Source organism: Globicephala melas, chromosome X (genome assembly GCF_963455315.2).
Source record: "Globicephala melas chromosome X, mGloMel1.2, whole genome shotgun sequence".
Taxonomy (NCBI): domain Eukaryota; kingdom Metazoa; phylum Chordata; class Mammalia; order Artiodactyla; family Delphinidae; genus Globicephala; species Globicephala melas.
In genome coordinates this window covers 22,992,065-23,016,670 of record NC_083335.1, presented here as the reverse complement: position 1 = coordinate 23,016,670, position 24,606 = coordinate 22,992,065, and the positions used below count along the sequence as shown (strand labels likewise).

The 24,606-nt window shown below is 38.9% G+C and overlaps 1 protein-coding gene across 1 annotated transcript in view; it reads right to left on the bottom strand.

Annotated features, from left to right (window-relative positions):
• TENM1 (teneurin transmembrane protein 1) overlaps positions 1 to 24,606 on the bottom strand; it is an 806,315-nt gene that overhangs the window by 355,090 nt on the left and 426,619 nt on the right. Inside the window, exon 4 of the mRNA XM_060293028.1 lies at positions 5,422 to 5,662. Coding sequence (XP_060149011.1) covers positions 5,422 to 5,662 — 241 coding nt within the window. The remainder of the gene's footprint in view (positions 1 to 5,421; positions 5,663 to 24,606) is intronic.

Below are 24,606 nucleotides of genomic sequence, written 5' to 3'. Positions count from 1 at the left end.
CGTATCCTTTAACTAAAGGCCAACATCTGACAAGTTTTCAACCTCCACTGTTGACAACTCCACCTCCCAGAAGGTAGAGAAAATGATAAGGATATTTGTTTCTCTCACTGACTAAAAAAGAGAAACTGGTGAGTCGAAGGCAATAGAAACCTTCAGAGAAAGCAACCATTTTAGCTTAGAGTTCATAAGCATTTTATGAAGCAAAATCCTAGACTTTAGGAAAGCAGTTCTCTAAAGTGAAGTAGGTATGATTCCATGCCCGGAGACACTCTAAAAAAGGGAGATGAATTAAGAGTCAGCTGGGGAGCTTTGCTGACTATTGAAACCAGTGTGCCTGTACTGGGTGCTCTCCATCCAGTTTTGATTTCTAAAGAACATGTACTGAAATAAAGGGATGAAAATCAAGGATAAATAAATAGAAGAGGGCGTGGTGAAAAAAAATGCCAAGAAGATTCATATCCAAAATGACCCTAAAGGTTGAAAAATACCTGCTAAAGATGACAGAACAGTTTTTTTTTTTTTTTGCGGTACGTGGGCCTCTCACCGCCGCGGCCTCTCCCGTTGTGGAGCACAGGCTCTGGACGTGCAGGCTCAGCGGCCATGGCTCACGGGCCCAGCCGCTCTGCGGCACGTGGGATCTTCCCGGACCGGGGCATGAACCTGTGTCCCCTGCATCGGCAGGCGGACTCTCTTCCACTGTGCCACCAGGGAAGCCCGACAGAACAGTTTTTAAAAAATACGTTTAGAGCAAGAAGAGCAAGGATAGGATAGTCATGCAACTCATGGAATAATATCGAATGACTGTATCTTGTTTGTGAAAAAGAATGATTCTAGACTTAAAAGGGTAGTCAATATCATAACCATAAATTGAAGCCTAAGATAGGCAAGGTGTCCCTAAGAAGGCACTCAACTGTTCTAAATGAATTAAAATTACATTGCAGAGTGGTGAGAGGTCTTGTGGATTGGATGGCCCAGTCATAGTTGCTAAAGTTTTGGGACTGTGGTATGGGTGACGTATGTCAGAAGACTGGAGACCTTAGTATTGGCTTTGGTTTTGAAAAGGGACAGAAAGCACATGGGGTCCTTAGATTAGGCAAGGGACATCATGTTGATTGAGTGCAAAAGCCTAAAACAGGTTATTAAAAGGATGATTTGTTAATGCTTAAGAAAAAAGTAGTAACCGTCAGAAGGCAGCATAAATTCTCTAAGAACAAGTCATGTTAGACAAATCTCATTTCATTTCTATTTTTGATATCATTATTGGATTGGCAGATCAGTAAAAATGTAGGCACTCTATCTGGATATCAGCAAGGCATTTGACAAGGTCTCTCATGATATGCCTGTGAACAAGATGGAGAAATGTGGGTTGTATGCTAGTAAAAGAATGCTGCCTGATGGATAAATGTCAACCTGCTGGGAGGTTTCCAGTGGTATGCCACCAAGCTCTGACCTTAATATTATCCTATATAACATTTTTATTAATGACTTACATAAAAATGAGGAAAACATACCTAACAAACTTACAGATGATACAGTTATGAGAGCAATAGAATGCAAATATTGGGATGGCCAAAAAGTTTGTTCGGGTTTGCAACATCTTTTGAAAAACCCGAACAAACTTTCTGGCCAACCCAATACTTTGGATGGCAGAATTAGAATTCAGCTACATATCCACAGGTTAACAAGATGAAATCAAATTAGGCCAAATCAAACCTCTAAACCTATTTACACCTACATCTTCCCAATCCCAAACACACAATTAAAATACCCACCAACTCTATAATTATAGAATAACTAAAATGTGGCTTAGCCTCAGAACTCGTTTAAAAGTTTTAAGAGTTTAGTTACTTAATGTTTGCGGTGTGTATCAGTAGTGTTATGTGTTCACCAAAAATGCTGATATTGGAGTAGACGGCATTAAGAGAAACTTTTAGTTAGAACCGGGGAGACATCTGATTGTTGGTCATAGCACAAATTCCTGAATGAGTCAGTCAAGTTGATTGTCTGCTGAGACTTCCATCTAAGGTACCTCAGATCTGCTCCCAGCTCTTGCTCAGGGGCAGCCATAGGTGTCCATACTGTTGCTTTTTAAATCACATGATCTTTCTCTCCCCTTAGTCTCAGCTGACTGAGAGAATAACTGACAGGGCTTGCCAAGAAACTTAAACACTGCCTGGTACAGAAGGGATGACCTGGGCTAATCAAATTCACTCTCTTAAGGTTTTTTGTTTTGTTTTGTTTTGTTTCGGTACGCGGGCCTCTCACCGCCGCGGCCTCTCCCGTTGCGGAGCACAGGCTCCGGATGCGCAGGCTCAGCGGCCATGGCTCACGGGCCCAGCCGCTCCGCGGTATATGGGATCTTCCCGGACCGGGGCACGAACCCGCGCCCCCTGCATCGGGCAGGCGGACTCCCAACCACTGCGCCACCAGGGAAGCCCCTCTCTTAGGTTTTTAAACCTAGAACTAGCAGGAGAATTAGGCAGGTAGCAATGGAGCAGGCGGTGAAGGGATAAAGTAAGAGGTGCTGGGAAGTATACTTGGAGTCACGTAGTGCAATGAAAACCTGACATTGCTATGAGAAGGTAGAAACTACGTGGTAGACAAAAGAAATATTAAGCTGACAATAAGCTATTGGGCAAAGAAAAAGACAGAGAGTGGCAAAACTGCAGAGAATTGCTGAGTCATATTGGTGCCAGAGATCTATAGGCCTTATCCTTCCTTGTGGGTTGACCAGTATTTCCTGGGTTCCCAGGGAGAGAGAACAGTCTTAAAAAGATGTTCTCAATTATTTGAGGCAATCTGAATGACCTCTGCTCCTTTCAACCAAAGAGCCTAATAACCTATACCTGCATTTAACCTTGGCTGTGACACTTCAAGAGCAGTCTGGACAGACTGAAGTATGTTCTAAGGGAAGAGACCTTAGATGGAGGATTGAGGATTGATCCTCAATCAATGGAGGATGGAGGATTTGAAACCAGTTAATGTGAAGAGCAAGTGAAGGAACTGAGGAAACATTTAGTAGAGAAGTATCAGCAACAGTGAAGGGCTGTCAGGTGTGAGAGGGTTTTTATTTATTTTGTGAGACCCTAGAACTAGACCTGGGAGGAATGGGTAGAGTTAAGAGGTGGGAGATTTTGGTTCAATAAGACTCTTCCGGTAGTTGTCTGAGATGAAATGGAATGCCTTAGGAATGAGTCCATTCCTTATTTTGGAGATATTTAGGCAGAAGCAGGTAACCACTTAGTAGGCAGAGCAAGATTACCTTTAAATTCTATAATGCTTTATGATGTATGAGGCACATTCTGTTACACTAGCTTGATCTTCTTAACAATCTGTTGAGACAGGCATTTTTATTTATTTATTTATTTTTTAAATCGAAGTATAGCTGGCTTACATATCCATTGTTTTATTTATTTATTTATTGGCCACGCTGTGCAGCAGGCGGATCTTAGTTTCCCAACCAGGGATCGAACCTGTGCCCCCTGCATTGGGAGCGCGGAGTCTTAACCACTGGACTGCCAGGGAAGTCCCGAGACAGGCAATTTTATATTCATGTTTACAGATGAGGGAGCTGAGGCTCAGAGCGGTATGTCACACAGCTCATGATTAAGTGCCAGGGTACTCACAGAGTTACCTTCTATTGACTACATGTGAAATGAACACTGTAAAGGATAAATTTGGAAAATCCTTGCTGATCAAGCTGATAGGGTTTCTAGGTTTTTTAAAATTCAACTTTGTGACGTTGAATATATTTTCAAATGTACTAAAAAGGTACTCTCTCTCTGCTCAGTCTCACATGAAAACTTATGTTCTTCTCTGCGTCTTATGAAACTGAGACCAATTAATACATTCCTTGCATAGATACAGAAGGTCCGTGGGTGCAGTTTGTACAAACATGCCTAGATGTACATTTCAAATAAGAATAGTTTTCTCTTCCCATTTGCCTCAGCCCATTCCCCACCCTCCTTCCAGATTTCCTGTTATTTGGCTTCTTAGATGAAAGAAGTGTGTTTGCTTATCAAGATTGCTAGTTATCCAGATTGGCCCACTGCTTTCTTAGCTATCACTAGGCCCTGAAAAGGAATTAAAAGAAGAGTGAGTAAATCAGCACTGTCAGTGAAAACTCCTTGAAGATATACACTGCTCTCTGTTTCTCTCACTTCATTCACTTCCCTGCCTTTCAATTTAAAAATCAAAAAAAAAGGAACGATACACAAACCTTATCACTAGCACAGTGATAATTCAGTTATCTTCACCGTAGGTGCTGACCGCTATTTTACCTCTTGGGAAAGATTAGAAATATCAGTTTATGAAGCTATTTAATCTAGTTAGTGAGGGATGATATAGAGTTTCCTGGATTTGGGCCATAGTGCCATCAGTTTGTTGGTGGTGACATATTTCTGATGCTATGGTTGGCATTTAAGTTAACATGCTGCTAAAGAAAAATAGTCTTATAATGTGAGTTTATTAGTCTTCCCCTTTCCATTCCAATTCTCAGATTATTGGGATAGAAGTTGATCAGAGTTGACACCAGACATTGCTTATGAAGTATATATTATACCCACAGTGTTTACACACAAATGTGTTTAGAAAAAGCTTTGGTGGTAGATCTAAAGACGACATATAGAAGGGGAAGTCCTTCAGTTTAACAAGATAACAGAATACTATGTTTTATTAGTTAATGTTTTTCTACTTTAATAGAAAGTTGTAATTTTTGACTTGAGAGAGTAACTAGAAATGATGAATAATTTCTCAATTAATCGCATCTAGTGCTAAAGTCTATTATGATCAAGGCACATAGAACTGTGGAGGAGTAGAACTTTAATCACCTGACAAAGACTTGAGGAGGAATCTGGAAACCTAATATATGAAGCAACAGAAAAACAGAGGCAAACTTTTTGCTCAAAAGATCAAACTTCATCCTAAAGGCAGAATCAAGTTTTTGAAATTACACATGGACTTCCGATGGAGCAAATCGTTTTTAAAAATGTTTGAAGGCAACTTACTTTGTCAAAGAATCTTAAAATAAATAAAATGTAAACTATCGCTGTTCCTCCAATTGTGTCTGGATTTTCCTGTAATATCGCAGCATCTGAAAACAAGGGACAAAAGTCTTTTCCTTCGAGGATACAATGACAGTTTGGGTAATTGCTTGGTTTCCTATATTTTTTGTGGGTGTCCACCATAGGGGTGTTGATGCATCTGTGGTTTCCTCTTTACACGGGCGTCTGCTTTGGTCTGTGGCTGTGCCTGGATCTAGATTGTGTGCCTGTGGAGGGGTCTGCCTTTTTGCCCAGGCATCTGGGTGTGTATCTGTGTGAGTCTTTGTGCGTCTCTGCAGATGTCTATGCGTTTCTGTACTCAGTGGAATCATCCTGTGCCAATATTTAAGTTCAGTGGGATCAATAATAGCTCAAGTACCTGGTCTCCAACGGAATGTTGCTATTCAAGACCCAGCTGTTATGCAGATGAACTGAATCCTGTGTACTGGTTGGGGGAGCTGGAGCGGCTGGGCTGGGCTGGCTGCGGGTAGTCATTGATCTCCTCTGGAGAGAGTCGGCGGCAGAGGGCGGCTTCCTGGCGCAGGTGCAGGCGTGCGGAGGCGGCGGAGGCGGCGGGAGGGGTCTGAAGGTGAACTGGTTGTGTGAGCTGCTCTGCATGTCTAAAGAGGAGAGAAGGAGAAAAACACAAAATAGACACAGACTCTCTCACTTGGCAGGCAAGAAAACAGCACGGCAGACTTATCAGGATTTCAGAATAATATAACCTGTGGGGTGGGGGGAGAGTCTGAAGTTCAGTCTACTTGTAAAAATGTCACTTAACTTACAAAAACACGTGCAGCACGCTTATGAAATGTAAAACATTCACAGTCGCATTTACATGTAAATTCTTCAGGGCTATAGCAGCTCAAAAGTAAATGAGGCCGCCTCACACAATTTGTCATCGTTTCTGCTACTGAACAAATAAATCATCAACAAGACACTGAATTACAGAACAGAAGTGAGCCGATTTCCATCGGTTGCAAAAGTCTCACTTCGGAAAACACCAGTGAAAGGGACAAATTTGTTGCAAGGAAGATCATTCCACACTTCAAATAAAAGTATAAGGCCACCTTCTAGCTTCCTCAGGAAAGGATGCTAGCCTGCCTACATGGGAGCAAATCCATACTTCGGAAAAACAGCTCACAAGTGTGTAACTGAACTGTGTGAGACTAATCTCTCCGCCAGCCCCCCAACTCAGAGTGCTACTTATAAAAGGGAGGCTAGAAGGAGTTTGTTTAGGTTGTTACACATATTTCCATGGCCATGCAAAGCACAGTCCACACTCCACCCACCTTTGCCACACCCTTCTAGAAGCTCTACCATATTAGCTGCAGCTTAGGCAGCAGATAGACTGTTCTTTCTGCCTGTTTGCAGAGGGGGCAGCCTGGGACAGCGGTCCTCAGACTTCTGTTGTTGTTATTGTTTGGTATTTTTCCTCCGTTTTCCTGGCAGGCACACGTACACACAGTAAGTTAGAATTTGGCCCATGAGAAATACCCCAATTAAACCTCTTTGAAAAGAAATCACTACTGTAGTTGATAACCACCTCTCTTTCACGGGAGAAACATAGCAGATGTCAAGTGATTTCTTGTAACACCAGCACATTCCAGATGAACTTTGTAGACAGCATGGCTTTGTCCCACCTCCCAAATGACTGAGAGTTGAAAAGCAGAAAAATGCCACAGACTTTCGATGCCCAGCAAAGGGCTCAGCTGGTTTGTGCCGAGACTCACTTTGCAGTGGCTGATCGTAGAAAAAAAAAAAAAATCACTCTTTTCAACCCTTCCACCTCAAACTTGAATTTTGAAGACACAGGCATCATTTTCGTATTTTAAAACGATACTAGTGCCCCAAGTGCATGACAAATTCTTGGCTGTGTTTTCTAGTACAGGTGGCTCTCCCTTTAAATAAGCTTGCTATATGAAGAACGCAACTGTACAAAAGATAAGGAGTGGTGATCATTCATTTTATACAAAAAATTCCTTTAGAAAATCAGCTACCCTTGTATATTTAAAAGGAACTAAAATGCTTCATGAATTTTCTAAATCACCCCCATTACTCCAGGCCCAGCCCAAATCCCATATCCACTAAAAATATCATCACAAGTACTTAACATCTAGTTAATTTTTTTAAACCTCTGGGCTCATACTCATAACCTTAACCAGAAGCATGCTTTCCATCCTTGGGGCTCAAAGAAGCATTGAATGCTGGAACCCAAAACACCCGGGGAGACTCTAACTTTGTAGATGAGAAAACTGATGCCCAGAGAATTGCTTGTCCAGACACTTGGCAAGTTAGTGGCATGGCCAAGATCAGAACCCACACCTCCTGACTCTGGCCAATGCTCTGTTCACTGTCTTGCAGATCCCTGTAATACAAGTTCTCTTTACTTCCTTAAGATACAGAGATACAGATTCCTCCACATTTTCTGGGTTCTTCACTTATGACACACCACCTGCACTGCAGTTATTTGCTTCTATGTCTGCTCCCCTCTTAGACCGTTACAAAGGAATGCATACTGGTGTAATGGTGTGCAGCACAGCACAGTGGAAAGGGCACAGAACTTGCAGGTACGAAAAGCCTGGGTTTGAGTTCTGCCTCTACCGTTTAGAAGTTTTACTCCCTCATATGTTAAATGGAGATAATAATCCTTTTTCCTAATAATTAACTTTAATTCATGTAAAATGTGCTCAGACGTAGTATGTCAGTGACTGTCTTTTGAAGGTAGCAGGAGTATAAAATTTTAAGACTGGAGAATTCCTTGGTGGTCCAGTGGTTAGGATTCCGCCCTTTCACTGCTAGGAGTCTGGGTTCAGTCCCTGGTCAGGGAACTAAGATCCCGCAAGCAGCGCAGCATGGTCAAGAAAAAAAAAAAGAGAGAGAGACTGGAATTGACCATAGGAATCACCCAGTTCGGCCCTCCCTCATTCCCTCTCCATTTTACAGCTGAGGAACCCAAGGCTCAGAGAGGTGAAGTGATTTGTTCAAAGTCATTCACCTTGTATGAATTTGCCTGCCTACGTCTGATGATTCCCAGCCCAGAACTCTTTGCATTATACTACTGCAGAAAATAAATGACTCTCTTCTCTGACTTCAACACTTACTATTTTTATCATAAAATTGGCCTCTGAGTTTGTAATTTTACAACATTCCCTTGCTACTCCATGTTTTTGTCCTATCTCCCCAAAGGGACAACATGTTTCTTAGAGCAAATCACCTTCTACCTTTCTTGAATGCCACGTAAGATTGAGCACAGTGCTGGGTACAGAGTAAGATCCCTAAAAGTTTTTTTGTTTTTGTTTTTGTTTCTTGCGGTACGCGGGCCTCTCACTGTTGTGGCCTACTCCCGTTGCGGAGCACAGGCTCCGGACGCGCAGGCTCAGCGGCCATGGCTCACGGGCCCAGCCGCTCCACGGCATGTGGGATCTTCCCGGACTGGGGCACGAACCCGTGTCCCCTACATCGGCAGGCGGACTCTCAACCGCTGCGCCACCAGGGAAGCCCCTCCCTAAAAGTTTTTATTGATAGCAAAGTGTTTCACTGGTCTGTGGGACCTAGAGAACCACCCTTAAGGTTCCCTTGGCTCTTCCGTTCTGATATAGCCACTGGATTTCTAGACAGCTCATAGAGCACTAGGTTTCCCCCTTGGAGGTCTCAGGGACATCTCTCCCAGAGCCATGGGGAAGGACAATGATACCCTGAAGAGGGTGCTTAAAATCATGCCCTCTAAGATGCTAAGAGAGCAGCAGTGACACACTCTACAGATTTGTCACCTAAATACATGAACTTAATGATGCAAGGAAGGGAAGCAAAAGGTGGGAGCCCAGAGTTAGAAAGAAAAGGAATCAGTTTTAGGTCTTGTGTTCAGAACACCTTCCAAGCAACACGTGTGACATCTACTAGCCTAATGAGTAGGTGTTTCTGTCAGTACAGTTGTTCGAAAGAAAGAAAGTTCCTGTTCAGTACAATTGTTCAAAAGAAAGGATCACTCATTATCATTTGGATTTACTGCTTGTTGGATTTCCTCAAAATCTTTGCAACTCCTTTCTAACTATGAAAAATGATAAAAATTCTACTTCATTGAAAAGTACAATCATTCTATTATTATAACATATTATATCATTTCTTCCACAGGTAGTACTGCTTTGTATAGTCATTATGATTATATATATCGATTATATGTATTGAAAACATATATTTTGATTATATATATGTATATTTTTATTTATATCTATTTTATTGTCTATTTTTGTTTCCACATTTTAAATATGCAGAGGTTTCCCTACTTGTTAATACTGTCTTTAAAATTCAGAATATTGGACTGAGTGGAATATATCCGGACCTTAAGCCTTTATGAAATGCAAATCATCTCGGCTTCATTCTTTTTTTCACCTCAAGAAAAAGATGGGGAATGCACTGGTTCCCTCCCAAATGAAGTAATTTAATCCTTGGGCTCCATGAAATGGGACTTCTCAACATTAAATACTAATAAAAACTACATTAGGGTTCAGTGTCAGGAGCTCTAGAACACCAGTTCCAAGGGGTTAAGAGTCACATGCACTCACTTCCAAACGTATCTGGCAACCATACATTTCTGTGCCCAAGAGAGAGACGCAAGGGAGAAGGGGGGAGTAGTGATTATGCAAATATGGGTATCCAGACATACTTATAAAGCTTTCTGAAAGTAAATTAAGTTTTCAGATGGAAAGGTCTAATTCACATAATATACTTGGGTGGGAGCCAGTTTCAGGTTTAAGGTCCTAAAATAACTTGGAAAGAAAATCTCTCGGGGGGTGGGGGGGTAGGAGTCCTCCAAACTCTATATCCAAGGCATTTTAGGTGTGGCAGAGCTGTTAACTGAAGTATAAGCCTTCAGAAAAAACATTATCCTTGTTGTCAAAAGGTAAGTGGGAGAAGAAAGGTGTCATGCATAGACTTTTTTTTTTCTCTTTTTCTGCAAATAAACCTTCTTCTGGATCATGTGTCAGAGAAACTTTTCACCAGAAATTAGAATATATCTGCCCAGAAACACTGTGTGGGAACTTCTCAAGGTATCCGCCAGGGTGTTTTACCCCTTTCATTTCATTAACACATATGGTCAATTCAGCTATAAGGTGATGTTTGCATTTTGAAAATTCATTGCATATCACAAAATCATGCATGGGTAAGGGGCTTATGGGAAAAATGGGGTTTGGGCACAATATCTGAATGTGCTTGTGAAAGTGGGTGTCAGAAGGGTTGCAACCTGTGAGTTATTGTGAAGTGGTGGAAGGAGGGTTATCTGAATCAGACAGAAAGTTCTAACACCAGACGTGGATGGGCAAGGCTTCTAATACATGTGGTGAACAAAGATAGCTGGTGGATGTTTCAGATGTAAGCATGTGTGCATTTTGTGTATTCCTCCATGGCTCTATCTGCTGTATGCAGTTTCCTGCACTCACCTAGTATTTTTAACAGATGGATCGCACATATGCAAACATGCAATTTCTCTTACGTTCAAATTGTTCTCAAATATACCGATAGCATGGGAACAAATTAATGTTTTCAAAACATGCACTGTAGCAGAACTGACTGTACAGGCAAAATAACTTTCGGTAGGTGTTAAAAAAAATATTGTCATTAATATGGTAAAGTCAAATAGATAATTTTTCTTGAACAATTTGACCAAAGTGGACACAGGCCTAGTTTTTTAAACTCCATGTACTTAATTAATTAATTGATCATTCTTTTCTATAGTGACACTATGACAATATCCCCCAAAATATGTTTTTTCCTAAAGTCACTATACAGTATACGTTGCAAAAGGGGGCGCATATATTCCTATAGTTCTAGGAAAAGGTCACAGAAGGTCAGAGAACATGTCTGTACTTTCTCACTTTAGTCTTTGTTTCATTACCCCATTGGCCAAAGCAGGGATAGCTCCACAATGCTTTGACTGCAATTCTGGAATTGAAAAAATGTCTGAAAATGGAGGGGTTTTTTTCTAACTCATTGGTGGGAAAACCTAACCAGAACTGATATGAGGATATTTACAGTCTTTATGTATTTCATTTAGTGAATTCTCCTACCTTTAGCTACAAAAATACTGATGCATTTTATTAAGAGGTGCTGGCCCACATCCCAATCCAGGGGTTGCACAACAGACAGTATATATTTATACCATTGCTTTTATAAAGTCTGAAAAATTCTAAATTCTGAAACAAGTGGACCCCAAAGATTTTGGATAAAGGATTATGGGGCTGTATTTAACCACCTCTCTGAACTCTTATAAGGCAAAATTAATTAATACTTCTGAAGACCTTAGTAATCTACCTGAGCAAAGAACATCAGGGCACCAAGGGTTATGGCCATAACTACTTATATCAAGTCTCTTGAGGCCAATTGTAAGCCTTTGGTTCCTTGGGTTGGTTTTCTGAGCTGTTCTCCCTCCCAGGAAGGAGAGGGGATATAAAAAAAACAGGTTTAAAAGAAAAAAGAGAGGTTTATTAGTAATATTAACTATTCCTACTAATTCTAAATGTATCAATATATTACTACTTTATAGTACTTGTCACAAGGAGCTTTCACAACCGGTGAGGACATAGTTTATACATTTGCATGTTATGGCTAATATCCATTAACTTGATAGTGTTCAGGGATCATCAAATTAGTCTTAAGTGTATCTGGCTGTGGACATTTCTGTTCTTAACCTTATAATTACTATTAGAGGCTCAAAGAATATGAAGGTAAGAAAATTGATTTTCCAAAGAAAATTGAACAAGTATACCTTATTACTCTTCTGGCTCAAATAATACTGCCTTAATATTAATATGCTAACAACCTTTAATAAAAGCAGATTCATTAGTTAAATAAACCATTAGATTGAGAACAGAAATAAAGTCTATTACATAGCTAATGCTTAATAGGTATTTGTGTGTATGTATTAGCATGTGAATGAGTGAGACACAGAAAACAACAGAAAGAGGCAGAAGGAAAGAGAAACAGAGAGAATTTGCAATGAAAGCAGATGACTGCAGGAGAGTCACAGAAGCCCTGCGGGGAAAGCCAACAATAATAAATTATAATGTCATCCAGTTTACATGGTTTCAATCGGGTTCTGGATTACTGCCCTCTGCCTGCTCCCGAGCCCTGCAGTGTTTTGTACTATCTTTGAGATTGTAAAGTCCATCCCTTTGAGGACTTTGAATGGTCCTCTCACTAAGCCAGCAAGTAAGAGAATATGCTCTATTAATTTTTGTCAGTTAAGTTGATCTTCGTTACAACCACTAGAAATAAAGGTCAACAGTGAAGCACCTACTATCCTTTGACATGTTTGTGCTGAAACACATATTTGCACTTCAGTCTCTCCATAAGCTGATGCTTATCTTCAAAGGATGTGCTAGTCTACCTCCAGAAAACCTAAACTTTCTATCTTCTAGGTCTCATTAATCTCTTTTCCTGTTTTCCAGTGTGTTGTACAAGCATAACAAAGAGTTAAATATCCACAAGGCAGGACTCCCGCAATCCATTTCTCCTTGTCTCTGTTTTTGGGGGAACCCAACTGTGCTGCACGCTGTATTGGCTCTACATAGTGCAATTAGCCAATCTCAGGCATAATAGTCAATATTCCTGCCAATAAATGCCTGGTCTGTTAACTCAGTCAACTCTCTGACATAGATTAAGACAAACAAACTAGGACTTTACAACCAAAAAAAAAAAAGAGAGGACTGTGGCTAAATGCTATTTTGCTTAAATTACTAATGTAAATGTTTAAACTATCTGATTTTCTTGGTTGTGAAAATATAAGAAGAATACATCTTTGCTTATGTTTTTAGAGTAATTTGGCAGTGTTAAAAAAAAAGAAAAGAAAAATGAATCCAATACATTTATTACCTATTTATTTTTCTAAGCAGAATGGTAAAGAGCTCTACTTCATGGCACAATTTGGAATTTTAAATGTCAAATTCTAAATATTAATATATGATATTAACAATTAAAATTAGTGGTTGGCCAAAGCCTTTTCCACTATGGTCTTGAAGGAAACTCTGTTATTCATTATGTATGAAACATGAAATAGATAATTGCCCTGTTTTATCTTATGCTGACAATGATGCTGTGGCTTCCATTATTAGTCAGTGAAGTATATCAAAAAGAAAATATAAAAAAGTAATGATCCTTAAAAGTTCATATTTAGTTTATACTCAAACTAAAGTCGTATGTAGGTATTTCAATTATTTTCAGTCCCCAAGTTCATTATTTATTTGCAAGTAGGTAATGGAGGGTTATGAATTAATTGACAGTGAATCATTTAATAAATTAGCTAATAACAGATATTATGGAATTTTACAAAGTTTTCATTTTCAGAGCTTCATTTTTCATTAGACTATTAAAAATGGTCACCCTATATTTGTTCAAAATGCAATGGATGAAAATCATTCTAATGTTATTTATGAAAATGGAATTCTGAATGTTTGAAGCACAAATTAAGAAAACATTGTGACCTGTGTCTAAAGCTCTGAGAAAAATATTTTTCAAACTACCATATGTTAAATAATGAGGGCAAACTATATTGAGTAATAAAAAACAAAAAGCAAAAGACAAAAAATTCCTAGAGGATAAAAAGAAAGCATGGAGAACTAGGAAAGGCTGGGGCAAGTTTTAGCCCCTCCACCCCAAGCTTTTCTTTTCAAAAAAAGACTGAAGAAAAAGTTCTTATTATTAACCATTAATAATGTTACATTAAACACCATCTAACAATCATTGTCTGGCTATTTGATGAGAAAGTTCCCCCATACCCTGTAGGTCCTCCCCCATGAACAACAGGGACCCACAGATGCCCAGTGGAGTGGTGGAGAGGGGTTCCAACATCTATACTTGGAGACTCAAAACATACGTAGTCTCCACCAGGGACAATGGGAAGAGACAGCACTGTTACAGCAGTATTTACAAGACCCAGATGATTCTCAAATTTCACCCATGTTTTGGTCTGTTGCACTAACTCAGCAGTTCTCTGCTACAGGATCTAAATAAACCAATGTTTTGCAATCGCCTGTTACTACAATAGAGGACTAAAGTTCACAGACAACTTATTTTAAAAATGGTAGATGAAAGTGAATTCAAGGTGATACCTCTAATACACTCTGAGTTACATTTGGATATGCTTTTCTGGATGGGAGAAAAAGGGGTGGGGCTAGAGTTAGTGCTAGTAATTGGGTACAACTCTGATCCCATAAACCAGTTCCATATCACATGCTTGTAAAATGAGTCTATGCATATAACAGGGATGATGAAAGTTTGGTTATTCTCACCCCCAAAAAAGAAAATGGGGAGGGGTGAATTGGGAAAAAAATCTTGGCATTTTCACAGGAGTGTTTTATACATGTACATGTTATTCAAATATATTGGAGCCAAATAAAAGGAGAATTGTGATATAAAACACTACTGGCTTCCATCAACCATTCTGCAGGATATCTTTTGGATTACTGAGGGAATCTCCCAAAAGGTATGGCTGAGAAGCGATAGTTCTGCAGGAAGGAGAGAGTATGTTTTATTTCTGTCATGCATTCAAGCGTTGCATCTACTTGTCATATATCAAGACCCAGGTCTGAATCATCTTTATAGCTCCCACACACTTAGCTCATAATTTTATTCAATACAGCTTTATAATTTTGTTTGCAAATTTAATTAATTTGAATGAATTCAAAATTTTAAAGTTTGAATTCAATTAAAATTTATTTTTAAAAAACCAATTATAGCCACTATGGTGGGAGAGTATTTGATGATGACAAATACCTTATTTGACTGAATTTTTCACATTCCTACCAGCTGTTTTGGCATTGTGTGGGCACAGCCTTTATCTGAAGTTTTCTGCCTGAAGTGTTCTGAAATGTTCATTGATTAATTCATCCATTATTACAAATTTTCATTTTCTTGTTTTTCAACATGTTATTTTAGTGAGACGTTAAATAGAGTTACTTTTTGGAGAGGTGCCAACATTAAGACCTATTAGTAAGCCTGCCTTATAAACTTTGTTTATGCTAAGCTACGCATATTTAACTCATTTTATTTTTCCTTCAAATTCTGATTCATTCCCTCAATTACATTACTGCTTATCTCCCTGGACTCCCTCCAATTTAACTAGGTCTTTATGGTTCCCCAAACAAAATGCAATATTCTGGATGAACATTGCCCAGAATACAAAAAAGTTATCTGAAAAATTCTTTTGTAATGATGTTTTTTCACATGTATCCTCAAATTATGTATAGATTGCACTTGAGACTTCATTAACTGGAAGATGGCTAATAAAGTCATGAGAAAGCGGCTCAATTAGGAAATATACTGATATATTGGTATAGATGTGTCTGCTAGAGGATCAAGTGAAAGGTCCCACAAAAATAAGCAAATTAGTGCAATCTATTAATATAACGTTAGACTTGAATGAACAACTGGTGAATTCAGACAAGTTCCTCCCAACTCTCACCCACTGAGATTTAATGTATAGATGCCTTAGGAAAACTAACAAATTAACTTGTCTCAAGAGGAAGAGTGTCAGCCTGCACAAACAGAAGGAAAAATGAGAACATATGTTGAGGAAACTATGAATATCTGAGACTGCAGTAACAAATAAATATAAATGGCAATCCTAGAAATTAAGAAAATATTTCATAGGTAGTGATTGATCAGTGTTTCCTTTAAGAAAGTATCTTAAGCAACTTAATTCTTAGTCAAGGTCATTTAAATAACCTTTTTCAAACGGTACTCAGGGGAAACATTTTATGTATGATAGATGAGATGCTGAGAGGGACAGAGGATTTAAACACACATTGCTTATGTGAAGCAGTTCTCAAAGAGACCTCTTGTAGTGCCTGAAATCAGTGAATGAGTGCACAGAAGCTCCTTCCTGTGTATTAATAAGGGGGATCTGCACCAGGCCAAACTGCAGTGTGATCTGGGTTCATGGTGGGGTGTGATGACAACCTGGACTTGACTCAAGTTTGCTTTGTCAACTGCAAAAGATACTGAATAAAATTTGAACACAGGCATGTGTACACGGCTCCATTTGCGTCCCTTGTACTTCATGAAAACAAGCCTTGATTTGGTGGTTGGTAGCCTACACAGAGTGAAATGTCTAACGGGGAAAAGAACATAGTATTATAGGATTGCTGTCTTTTGTACTCCCAGATTCATTAGCATTTGGAAACAGCTTATGTAAAGCATAGTTCTGTGACTCAGTCATATCATGCAGGGTAAATGTCCAACCAGCTCCCTGATCTTCAAGTTCTTGCTATGGCCACACTAGGGAAATGTCCCCTTATCTCTCTGCACAATACAAGTTCTAGGTGTTTCCCATTTATTCCCACTTAGGGGATTTACATGGGCAAATTGGGCCACAGTATACCACAGGGCCTTCTAGTAGTAATCACAAAAAGTCAGTTGCAGGCTTCTCTGGTGGCGCAGTGGTTGAGAGTCCGCCTGCCGATGCAGGGGACACAGGTTCGTGCCCCGGTCCGGGAGGATCCCACATGCCGCGGAGCGGCTGGGCCGGTGGGCCATGGCCGCTGAGCCTGCGCGTCCAGAGCCTGTGCTCCGCAACGGGAGAGGCCACAACAGTGAGAGGCCCACGTACCGCACACACACACAAAAAAAAATCAGTTGCAGGTCAAGGTATAGAAATAAAAGGTCAAGTGTGAACCACTATTGAAATATAATTTTGGGGGGTGACTTCCTTGGTGGCACAGTGGTTAAGAATCTGCCTGCCAAGGCAGGGGACACGGGTTCAAGCCCTAGTTCAGGAAGACCTCACATGCCCTGGAGCAACTAAGCCCGTGTGCCACAACTACTAAGTCTGCGCTCTAGAGCCCATGAGCCACAACTACTGAGCCTGCAAGACACAACTACTGAGCCCACGAGCCACAACTACGGAGCCCGTGAGCCACAACTACTGAAGCCCGCACGCCTAGAGCCCGTGCTCCGCAACAAGAGAAGCCACCACAATGAGAAGCCCACACACTGCAACGAAGAGTAGCTCCCACTCGCCACAACTAGAGAAATCCCGTGTGCAGCAACAAAGACCCAACGCAGCCAAAAATAAATAAATAAAATAAATAAATTTTAAAAAAAGAAATATACTTTTTTTAAAAGTAGGGCTCATATCTTACTAGTATGTTATTACTGCTTATAATGTGCAACAGAAATGATAGAGGAGCCAAATCAGAGAGGGAATTAAACCTAATTAGTTATGGAACACCTTTCATTCAGTAGCAGAAGACAAAGGAGAGGGTGTCTTGGTTTCATTTGTTTATTTTCAATAAGGTGAAACAAGTATAGAGTACTTTCTCTAGTACTCATCTACTTAGAGAACTCAATCTGCACATAACTTGTTTAAATTTGTAAGTACATCCTGACATTTCCAAATGACAGACTTTAAGATGAGATCAATCTGAGTTTAAATCATAGCTCTGCCGTTTACTATCAGTTTGATGTTGAGCAATCAAACCTTTTTGAGACTGTATTTCCTTATCTGTAAAATAGGGATAGTACTAAACATCTCTTAATGTTTTTGTGAAAATTAAATGAGGTCATGTGTATAAAACACTTAGTAGAGTACCTGGCACATAGTAACCACTAAATAATATTATTAAATGAATGATCAGTTATTGAATCCAGCAAAATCTATAAAATTCAAGCACTAGCTAGTAAGTAACCTAAGAAAAAAATCTATCTGATTCTAAGCTTTTTGATTATTTAAAACTTCTCCATTATAGTTAAAAAATATTTTACAATTTTCACACGTTTCTTATTTTCTTCCCAACAGTTCTAAGAAGCTATTATTGAAATCATGAGTCAATATAAGAACAGTTGAATCCTATCCTTTCCTCTTCCTCCAAGCCACACCAAACACTCCCTATTGATTAGCTTTATTATGCTCTCATTCCCTTTTACTTCAGATAACAGACTCTATTTCTAAATGATAACACCTCGGGATTTTAACATTAGAGCAAAGGATGTGAAGAAAAACCATTTTCATGAATACAACATTAGTGCTTTGTATTTAGGAAGCAGCTTTCACCTGCATCTCTCAAAGATCTTCAGAATATTATCTGATGCTTTATTCACTGGGCCAAGCTGCAAACAAAACTGCCTTTCAATGAAGTTCTTCAAAGTACATAAAACCCCACGAGGGAAGGAACTGTAGATAGCTGGTTAAAGTGTCAAGAATATTCAGAGACATTTACAAATAGTATATACGAAAATATCAGTGAACAAACTATGATTACTACTTAGAAGTATGGGGTCCCATAGGTATAGCTTTCATTGTAAATACATACACAGGAACTTTGTTGTATTGGCACTGAGACCAATATCCGCATTATATGCTAATGATATTTGATCAATTTTGTAACCTATATACATATAAACACTGCATATTAATGATAGTCCCTAGTACATATAAAAAGCATGGGCGGGCTTCCCTGGTGGCGCAGTGGTTGAGAGTCCACCTGCCGATGCAGGGGACACGGGTTCGTGCCCCGGTCCAGGAAGATCCCACATGCTGCGGAGTGGCTGGGCCCGTGAGCCATGGCCGCTGAGCCTACGCATCCGGAGCCTGTGCTCCGCAACGGGAGAGGCCACAACAGTGAGAGGACCGCGTACCGCAAAAAAAAAAAAGCATGGGTGTCAGACCAGAATTGTATGCCAAGTACTTAGCACAGTGCCTGGTCCTCAATTAATGTTAGTTACCAAACTAATTATTATTGTAATTATTATCATTATGAATTTAGATTAGGAAAACATGGCTAACGTGCATGGCTACTTGCACGTTGAGACCTCTTCCAGCCTTCCGACTGGAATCATTTACACAGTGTCTGTTTGTCACAGAGACTATGGTTGTGGATATGTCCTTAAAACACATGGGTAATTCTGGGGGGTAGGGGAGGGGAGACTGTATCAAGTGAGAGCCTTTTTATAATCCAAATGAAATAACTGACAGAGTTTTAATCAATTGTACTGGTGCCATGAACACACATTAGTCTACACACATTCACAGTGGAGATACCATCAGCTTCATTTACTGCTTCTTAGGGTTAGTATTTTTGGTCCTCTATACTCTATTATTGTACCTTCTTGTTTACATAACTAATATGTTGTGAAATTGGACTATGAAAAAAATATTAAGAATGTGGGATTATGAAAGTCTTCTGAGGCGATGAATAATTTCCACTTCTTTGAAGAAAATGCATTGTTTTAAAGTCATATATTGTTCCGCCTTTAGAGATGACGAATATGAGGCTTAATGAAGTAAAGAACCTGGTCCAAGGCCTTGATACCATAGTACTGAACTAACTCCATTAGCTGCCACTCAGCCATCTCTCCTGGGATTCCAAGCAAATCACACCAACGGTGCTTCTATCACACTTGCCATTCATATTTATAGCAACCAATGAAGATAAAATGCTGTGACTGAATTAGCTATGTAACAACTCATAATGAAATCTAGGTAGTGGGTTACTCTATCTGTAAACCCAGTTCAGTATGCTCGTTCACACATCATTAAGTGCTTCTTTTTAATTCTCAGTAGCAAATATCCTCATTTCAGAAGTGTCTATATAATTTATGTGATCCTTATTAACAGTCTTTAACTTAGTTGGTATATCATTTTATCCGAAGTTGATCCTGAAAATATCAGAAGAGATTGCTTAATGGGCTTGCTTTAAAAAGACAACTGAGCAATTTATTTATGTTATTTTTCTTCCTTCACGTTAAAACCTAATCATATTTATTAATGAAATACTATGGCTCTAAAATAAATTCTTGTACAACTGGCACTCATGATGACCATCTCTCTATGGAGAGTACAAAATTGGTTTCAAACACATGTTATTAAAATAAAATGGATTTCCTTCAACTACGAATCACATGTAGGGATTTTCGTTTACTAAATATGTGTTAGAGTTACAACAATGGATAATCATGAGGATGGCTTAAGTTAGGGTAGTTCAAGTAGCAACCCTAGAAGTAGTACCACTACATGTCACTCAGTAAAATAGCTCTAACGGTTGGCTATATTATACAAATCCATAGTGTAATGCTTCATGGATATGTCAAAATCTAAACTCTAAAAATGCTAGGGATATTAGAGGTGGCTTTTATTTTTAAAGAGGAATTAAATGTTATTTTGTATTTTATGGATTTTAGTAACTCGTTATGCATCAATTACTGTATTCTTTATAACACAACCATTCTAATGTAATTTGTATTGCGCTTCCATTTGAAAGACCTGAAAATGTAAAAAAAAAAAAAAAAGGAAAAGAAACTAAAACACAACATTCTCTAACACCATATACAAAAATAAACTCAAAATGGATTAAAGGCCTAAATGTAAGACCAGAAACCATAAAACTCCTAGAGGAAAACATAGGCAGAACACTCTTTGACATAAATCGCAGCAATATCTTTTTGGATCTGCCTCCTAAAGCAAAGGAAATAAAAGCAAAAATAAACAAGTGGGACCTAATTAAACTTAAAAGCTTTTGCACAGAGAAGGAAACCATCAACAAAACGAGCTACTGATTCAGACAAACTATTGAATGGGATAAAATATGCGCAAATGATATGACTCATAAGGGGTTAATATCCCACATGTATAAACAGCTCATACAACTCAACATCAAAAAAACAAACAACCTGATTTAAAAATGGGCAGAAGAACTAAATAGACATTTTTCCAAAGAGGAAATGCAGATGGCCAACAGGCACATGAAAAATGCTCAACATTGTTAGTCATCAGGGAAACGCAAATCAAAACCACAATGAGGGGACTTCCCTGGTAGTCCAGTGGTTAAGAATCCACCTTCCACTGCAGGGGGCATGGGTTCGATCCCTGGTCGGGGAACTAAGATCCCACATGCCACGATGCAACTAAACCCACGTGCGGCAACTACAGAGCCCATGCACCACAAAGAAGAGCCCGTGTGCTGCAATGAAAGATTCCACATACCGCAACTAAGACCTGACGTGGCCAAAGATAAAATAAATAAATATTTTTTTAAAAACCCACAATGAGATATCACCTCACACCTGTCAGAATGACTATCATCAAAAATAACACAAATAGCCAACATTGGTGAGGATGTAGAGAAAAGGGAACCCTTGTACACTGTTGGTGGGAATGTAAATTCATGCAGCCACTGTGGAAAACAGTATGGAGGTTTCTCAAAAAACTAAACATAGAACTACCATATGACCCAGCAATTTCACTCCTGGGTATATACTGGAAGAAAACAAAAACACTAATTCAAAAAGATACATGCACCCCAATGTTCATAGCAGTATTATTTACAATTGCCAAGCTATGGAAGCAACCTAAGTGTCCATAAACAGATGAATGGATAAAGTAGATGTGGTATATATACACAATGGAATACTACTCAGCCATAAAAAAGGAAATGTTGTCATTTGCAGCAACATGGATGGACTTGGAGGGTATTATGCTAAGTGCAATAAGTCACACAGAGAAAGACAAATACTGTATGATATCACTTATATGTGGAACCTCAAAAATACAACAAACTAGTGAATAAAACAGAAAAGAAACAGACTTACAGATACAGAGAAAAAACTAGTGGTTACCAGTGGGGAGAAGGAAGGGGGGAGGGGCAATATAGGGGTAGAGGAGTAAGAGGTAAAAACTATTAGGTATAAAATAAGCTACAAGGATATATTGTACAACATGGGGAACATAGCCAATTTTTTATAATAACTATAATTGGAGTATAAAAAGTTTACAAATTGTGAATCCCTACATTGTATACCTGTAACTTATATAATATTGTATAGCAACTATACTTCAATTAAAAAAAAGCAAAACACAAAACCAAAAACAAACCCCTAATGCCCTAAACATTACAACAAGTTTGTTTATCCAGGAATCCAATGAGCAGAAGTATCAGAACAACATATTTTTCCTAAAAATTACTTTTTAAATGATTGTTCATTCTGTGAAGCAAAGGAAACAACCTGCAGAATGAAAGGCAATCTATGAAATAGGAGAAAATATTTTCAAACCATATATATCAGGGGTTAATATACAGAATATGTAAAGAACTCCTATAATTCAACAACAACAAAAAATCTTATTTTAAAATAGGCAAAGGAAGTGCAAAGACATTTATCCAAAGAATATGTACAAATGTCCAACAAGGCTACAAAAAGATGTTCACCATCACTAATCATCATGAAAATGCAAATCAAAACCACAATGAGATATCGCCTCATATCCATTAGGATGGCCACTATCAAAAAATAGAAGATAATGAGTGTTGGTGAGGACATGGAGAAATTAGAACTTTGTGAAGTGTTGATGGGAAGAATGTAAAATGTTGCAGTGCTATGGAAAATAGTATGGAGGTTCTTCAAAAAATTAAAAATAGAATTACCATATGATCTGGCAATCCCACTTCTGGGTGTACATCCAAAATAATTGAAAACAGGATCTCAGAGAGATATTTGCACACCCGTGTTTATTGAAGCATTAGTCACAATAGCCAAAATGTGGTAGCAACGTCAATGTCCACTGGTGGATGAATTGAAAAGAAAAATGTGGTATATACATACTATGGAATACTATTCAGCCTCAATAAAGAAGAAAATCCTGTTGTATGCTACAATATGAATGAACCTTGAGGATATTATACATGAAATAAGCCTGTCACAAAAATACTGCATGATTCTACTTATATGCAATATCTAAAGTAGTAGTCAAACTATTAGAAAATGAATGGTGGCTTCCAAGGGTGGAGGGGAAGTGGGGAGCTGTTCAATGGGTATAGAGTTTCAATTTTGCAAGATTGAAAAAGAGACCCACTGCAAAACAATGTGCATATAGTTAACACAACACCACTGTACACTTAAAAATGGTTAGGATGGTAAATTTTGTATGTTCTTTTACCTCAATAAAAATGTCATGCCATTCTCCCACTAACTGAATCTTTATTTTACCTTAGTCATATAGTCATAGTGTGATAATGTGGGTTAGTGATATCACAGTGGCCAAATCCAAGCATTATGGACAGGGTGGACAAATTGTAATAGATGATGACATGGTCATCATCATAGATCTTGCTGGTAATACAAGAATTGTGGTGTTCCTGGCCATTTATGCTTTAATGGGCAAGAATAGTTTTAATGCACTGAATTGTGTAAATATGTACAGCCTATTCCTTAATTTATACAATGGAAAGAGAAAACAAGTGATTGCATTTGGAAAATTTGGGCCAAATATTTACATAAATAGAATGATAAGCAGCCAACTCTCTTCATCAGATCAGGCTGCTATAACAAAATGCCATAGACTGGGTGGCTTAAACAATAAAAATTTATTTTCTCACAGTTCTGGAGGATAGAAGCTTCAGATCAAGGTGCCAGCATGGTCAGTTTCTGGCCTTACTTGTAGATGGCCACCTTCTCACTGTGTCTTCACATGGCAGGGAGAGAGGGAGAGAGGGAGAGAGGGAGAGGGAGGGAGAGAGAGAGAGAGAGAGAGAGAGAGAGAGAGAGAGAGAGAGAGAGAGGGAGGGAGGGAGGGAGGGAGGGAGGGAGGGAGAGAAACCTCTCTTCTTATTAAGGCAATGATCCCATCATTAGGGCCCCTCCCTCATGACCTCACCTAAACCTAATAATCTCCCAAAGGCTCCATCTCCAAATATATCACATTGGGGGTTAGGGCTTCAGCATATGAATTTTGGAGGGATGCAATTCATTCCACAGCATTCTGCTCCTGGTCCCCCCAAATTCATGTTCTCACATGCAAAATATTTTCACTCCATTCAAACAGCTCCCAAAGTCTTAACACATTCCATCATCAACTCAAGTCTAAAGTCCAAATTCTTATCTAAACATCATCTAAATCAGATTTGGGTGAGACTAGAGATATCATTTATCCAGAGGCAAAAAAAAAAAAAAAAAAGGAAGGAAGGAAGGAAGGAAAGAAAGAAAGAGAGAGAGAGAGAAAGAAAGAAAAGCAAGGAAAGAAAAGAGAGAGAAAAGGAGTGCTAGTTCTCTGGTGTCTCTTGTTATAAGGGCACTAATCCCATCATTACGACCCTGCCCTCATGACCTCGTCTAAACCTAATTTTCTCCCAAAGGTCTCATCTCCAAATACCATCACATTAAGGGTTAGGATATCAACATATGAATTTGAGAGGGGGGATGGGACACAATTCAGCCCCTAGCACCAACATATTCCTTAATTGATCTGGATAATAATATATAAATACTAAATAAACATTTTCTAAGACTCATGCTTTAAAATCTTATTTTCTACCATATTTTGCATTCCATATTATGTTTCATACTTCCTAAAAGTGTTGATTTAAAAAATTATTTGTCACTATACTTTACCATCCCACACTATATGGCATAATTTATGAGCTAACATCCCTTTAAAAATTGTTATGCTCATTTAGAATTAGGATATCTAAACACTGATATAATTAGTGTAGAACAGATCAGGTCTCAGACTTCCCGAGTAAATGGTTTTCTACTGTATTTAATTACTCTCAGTTCTCTGACACAGAGAGAAGTGCAA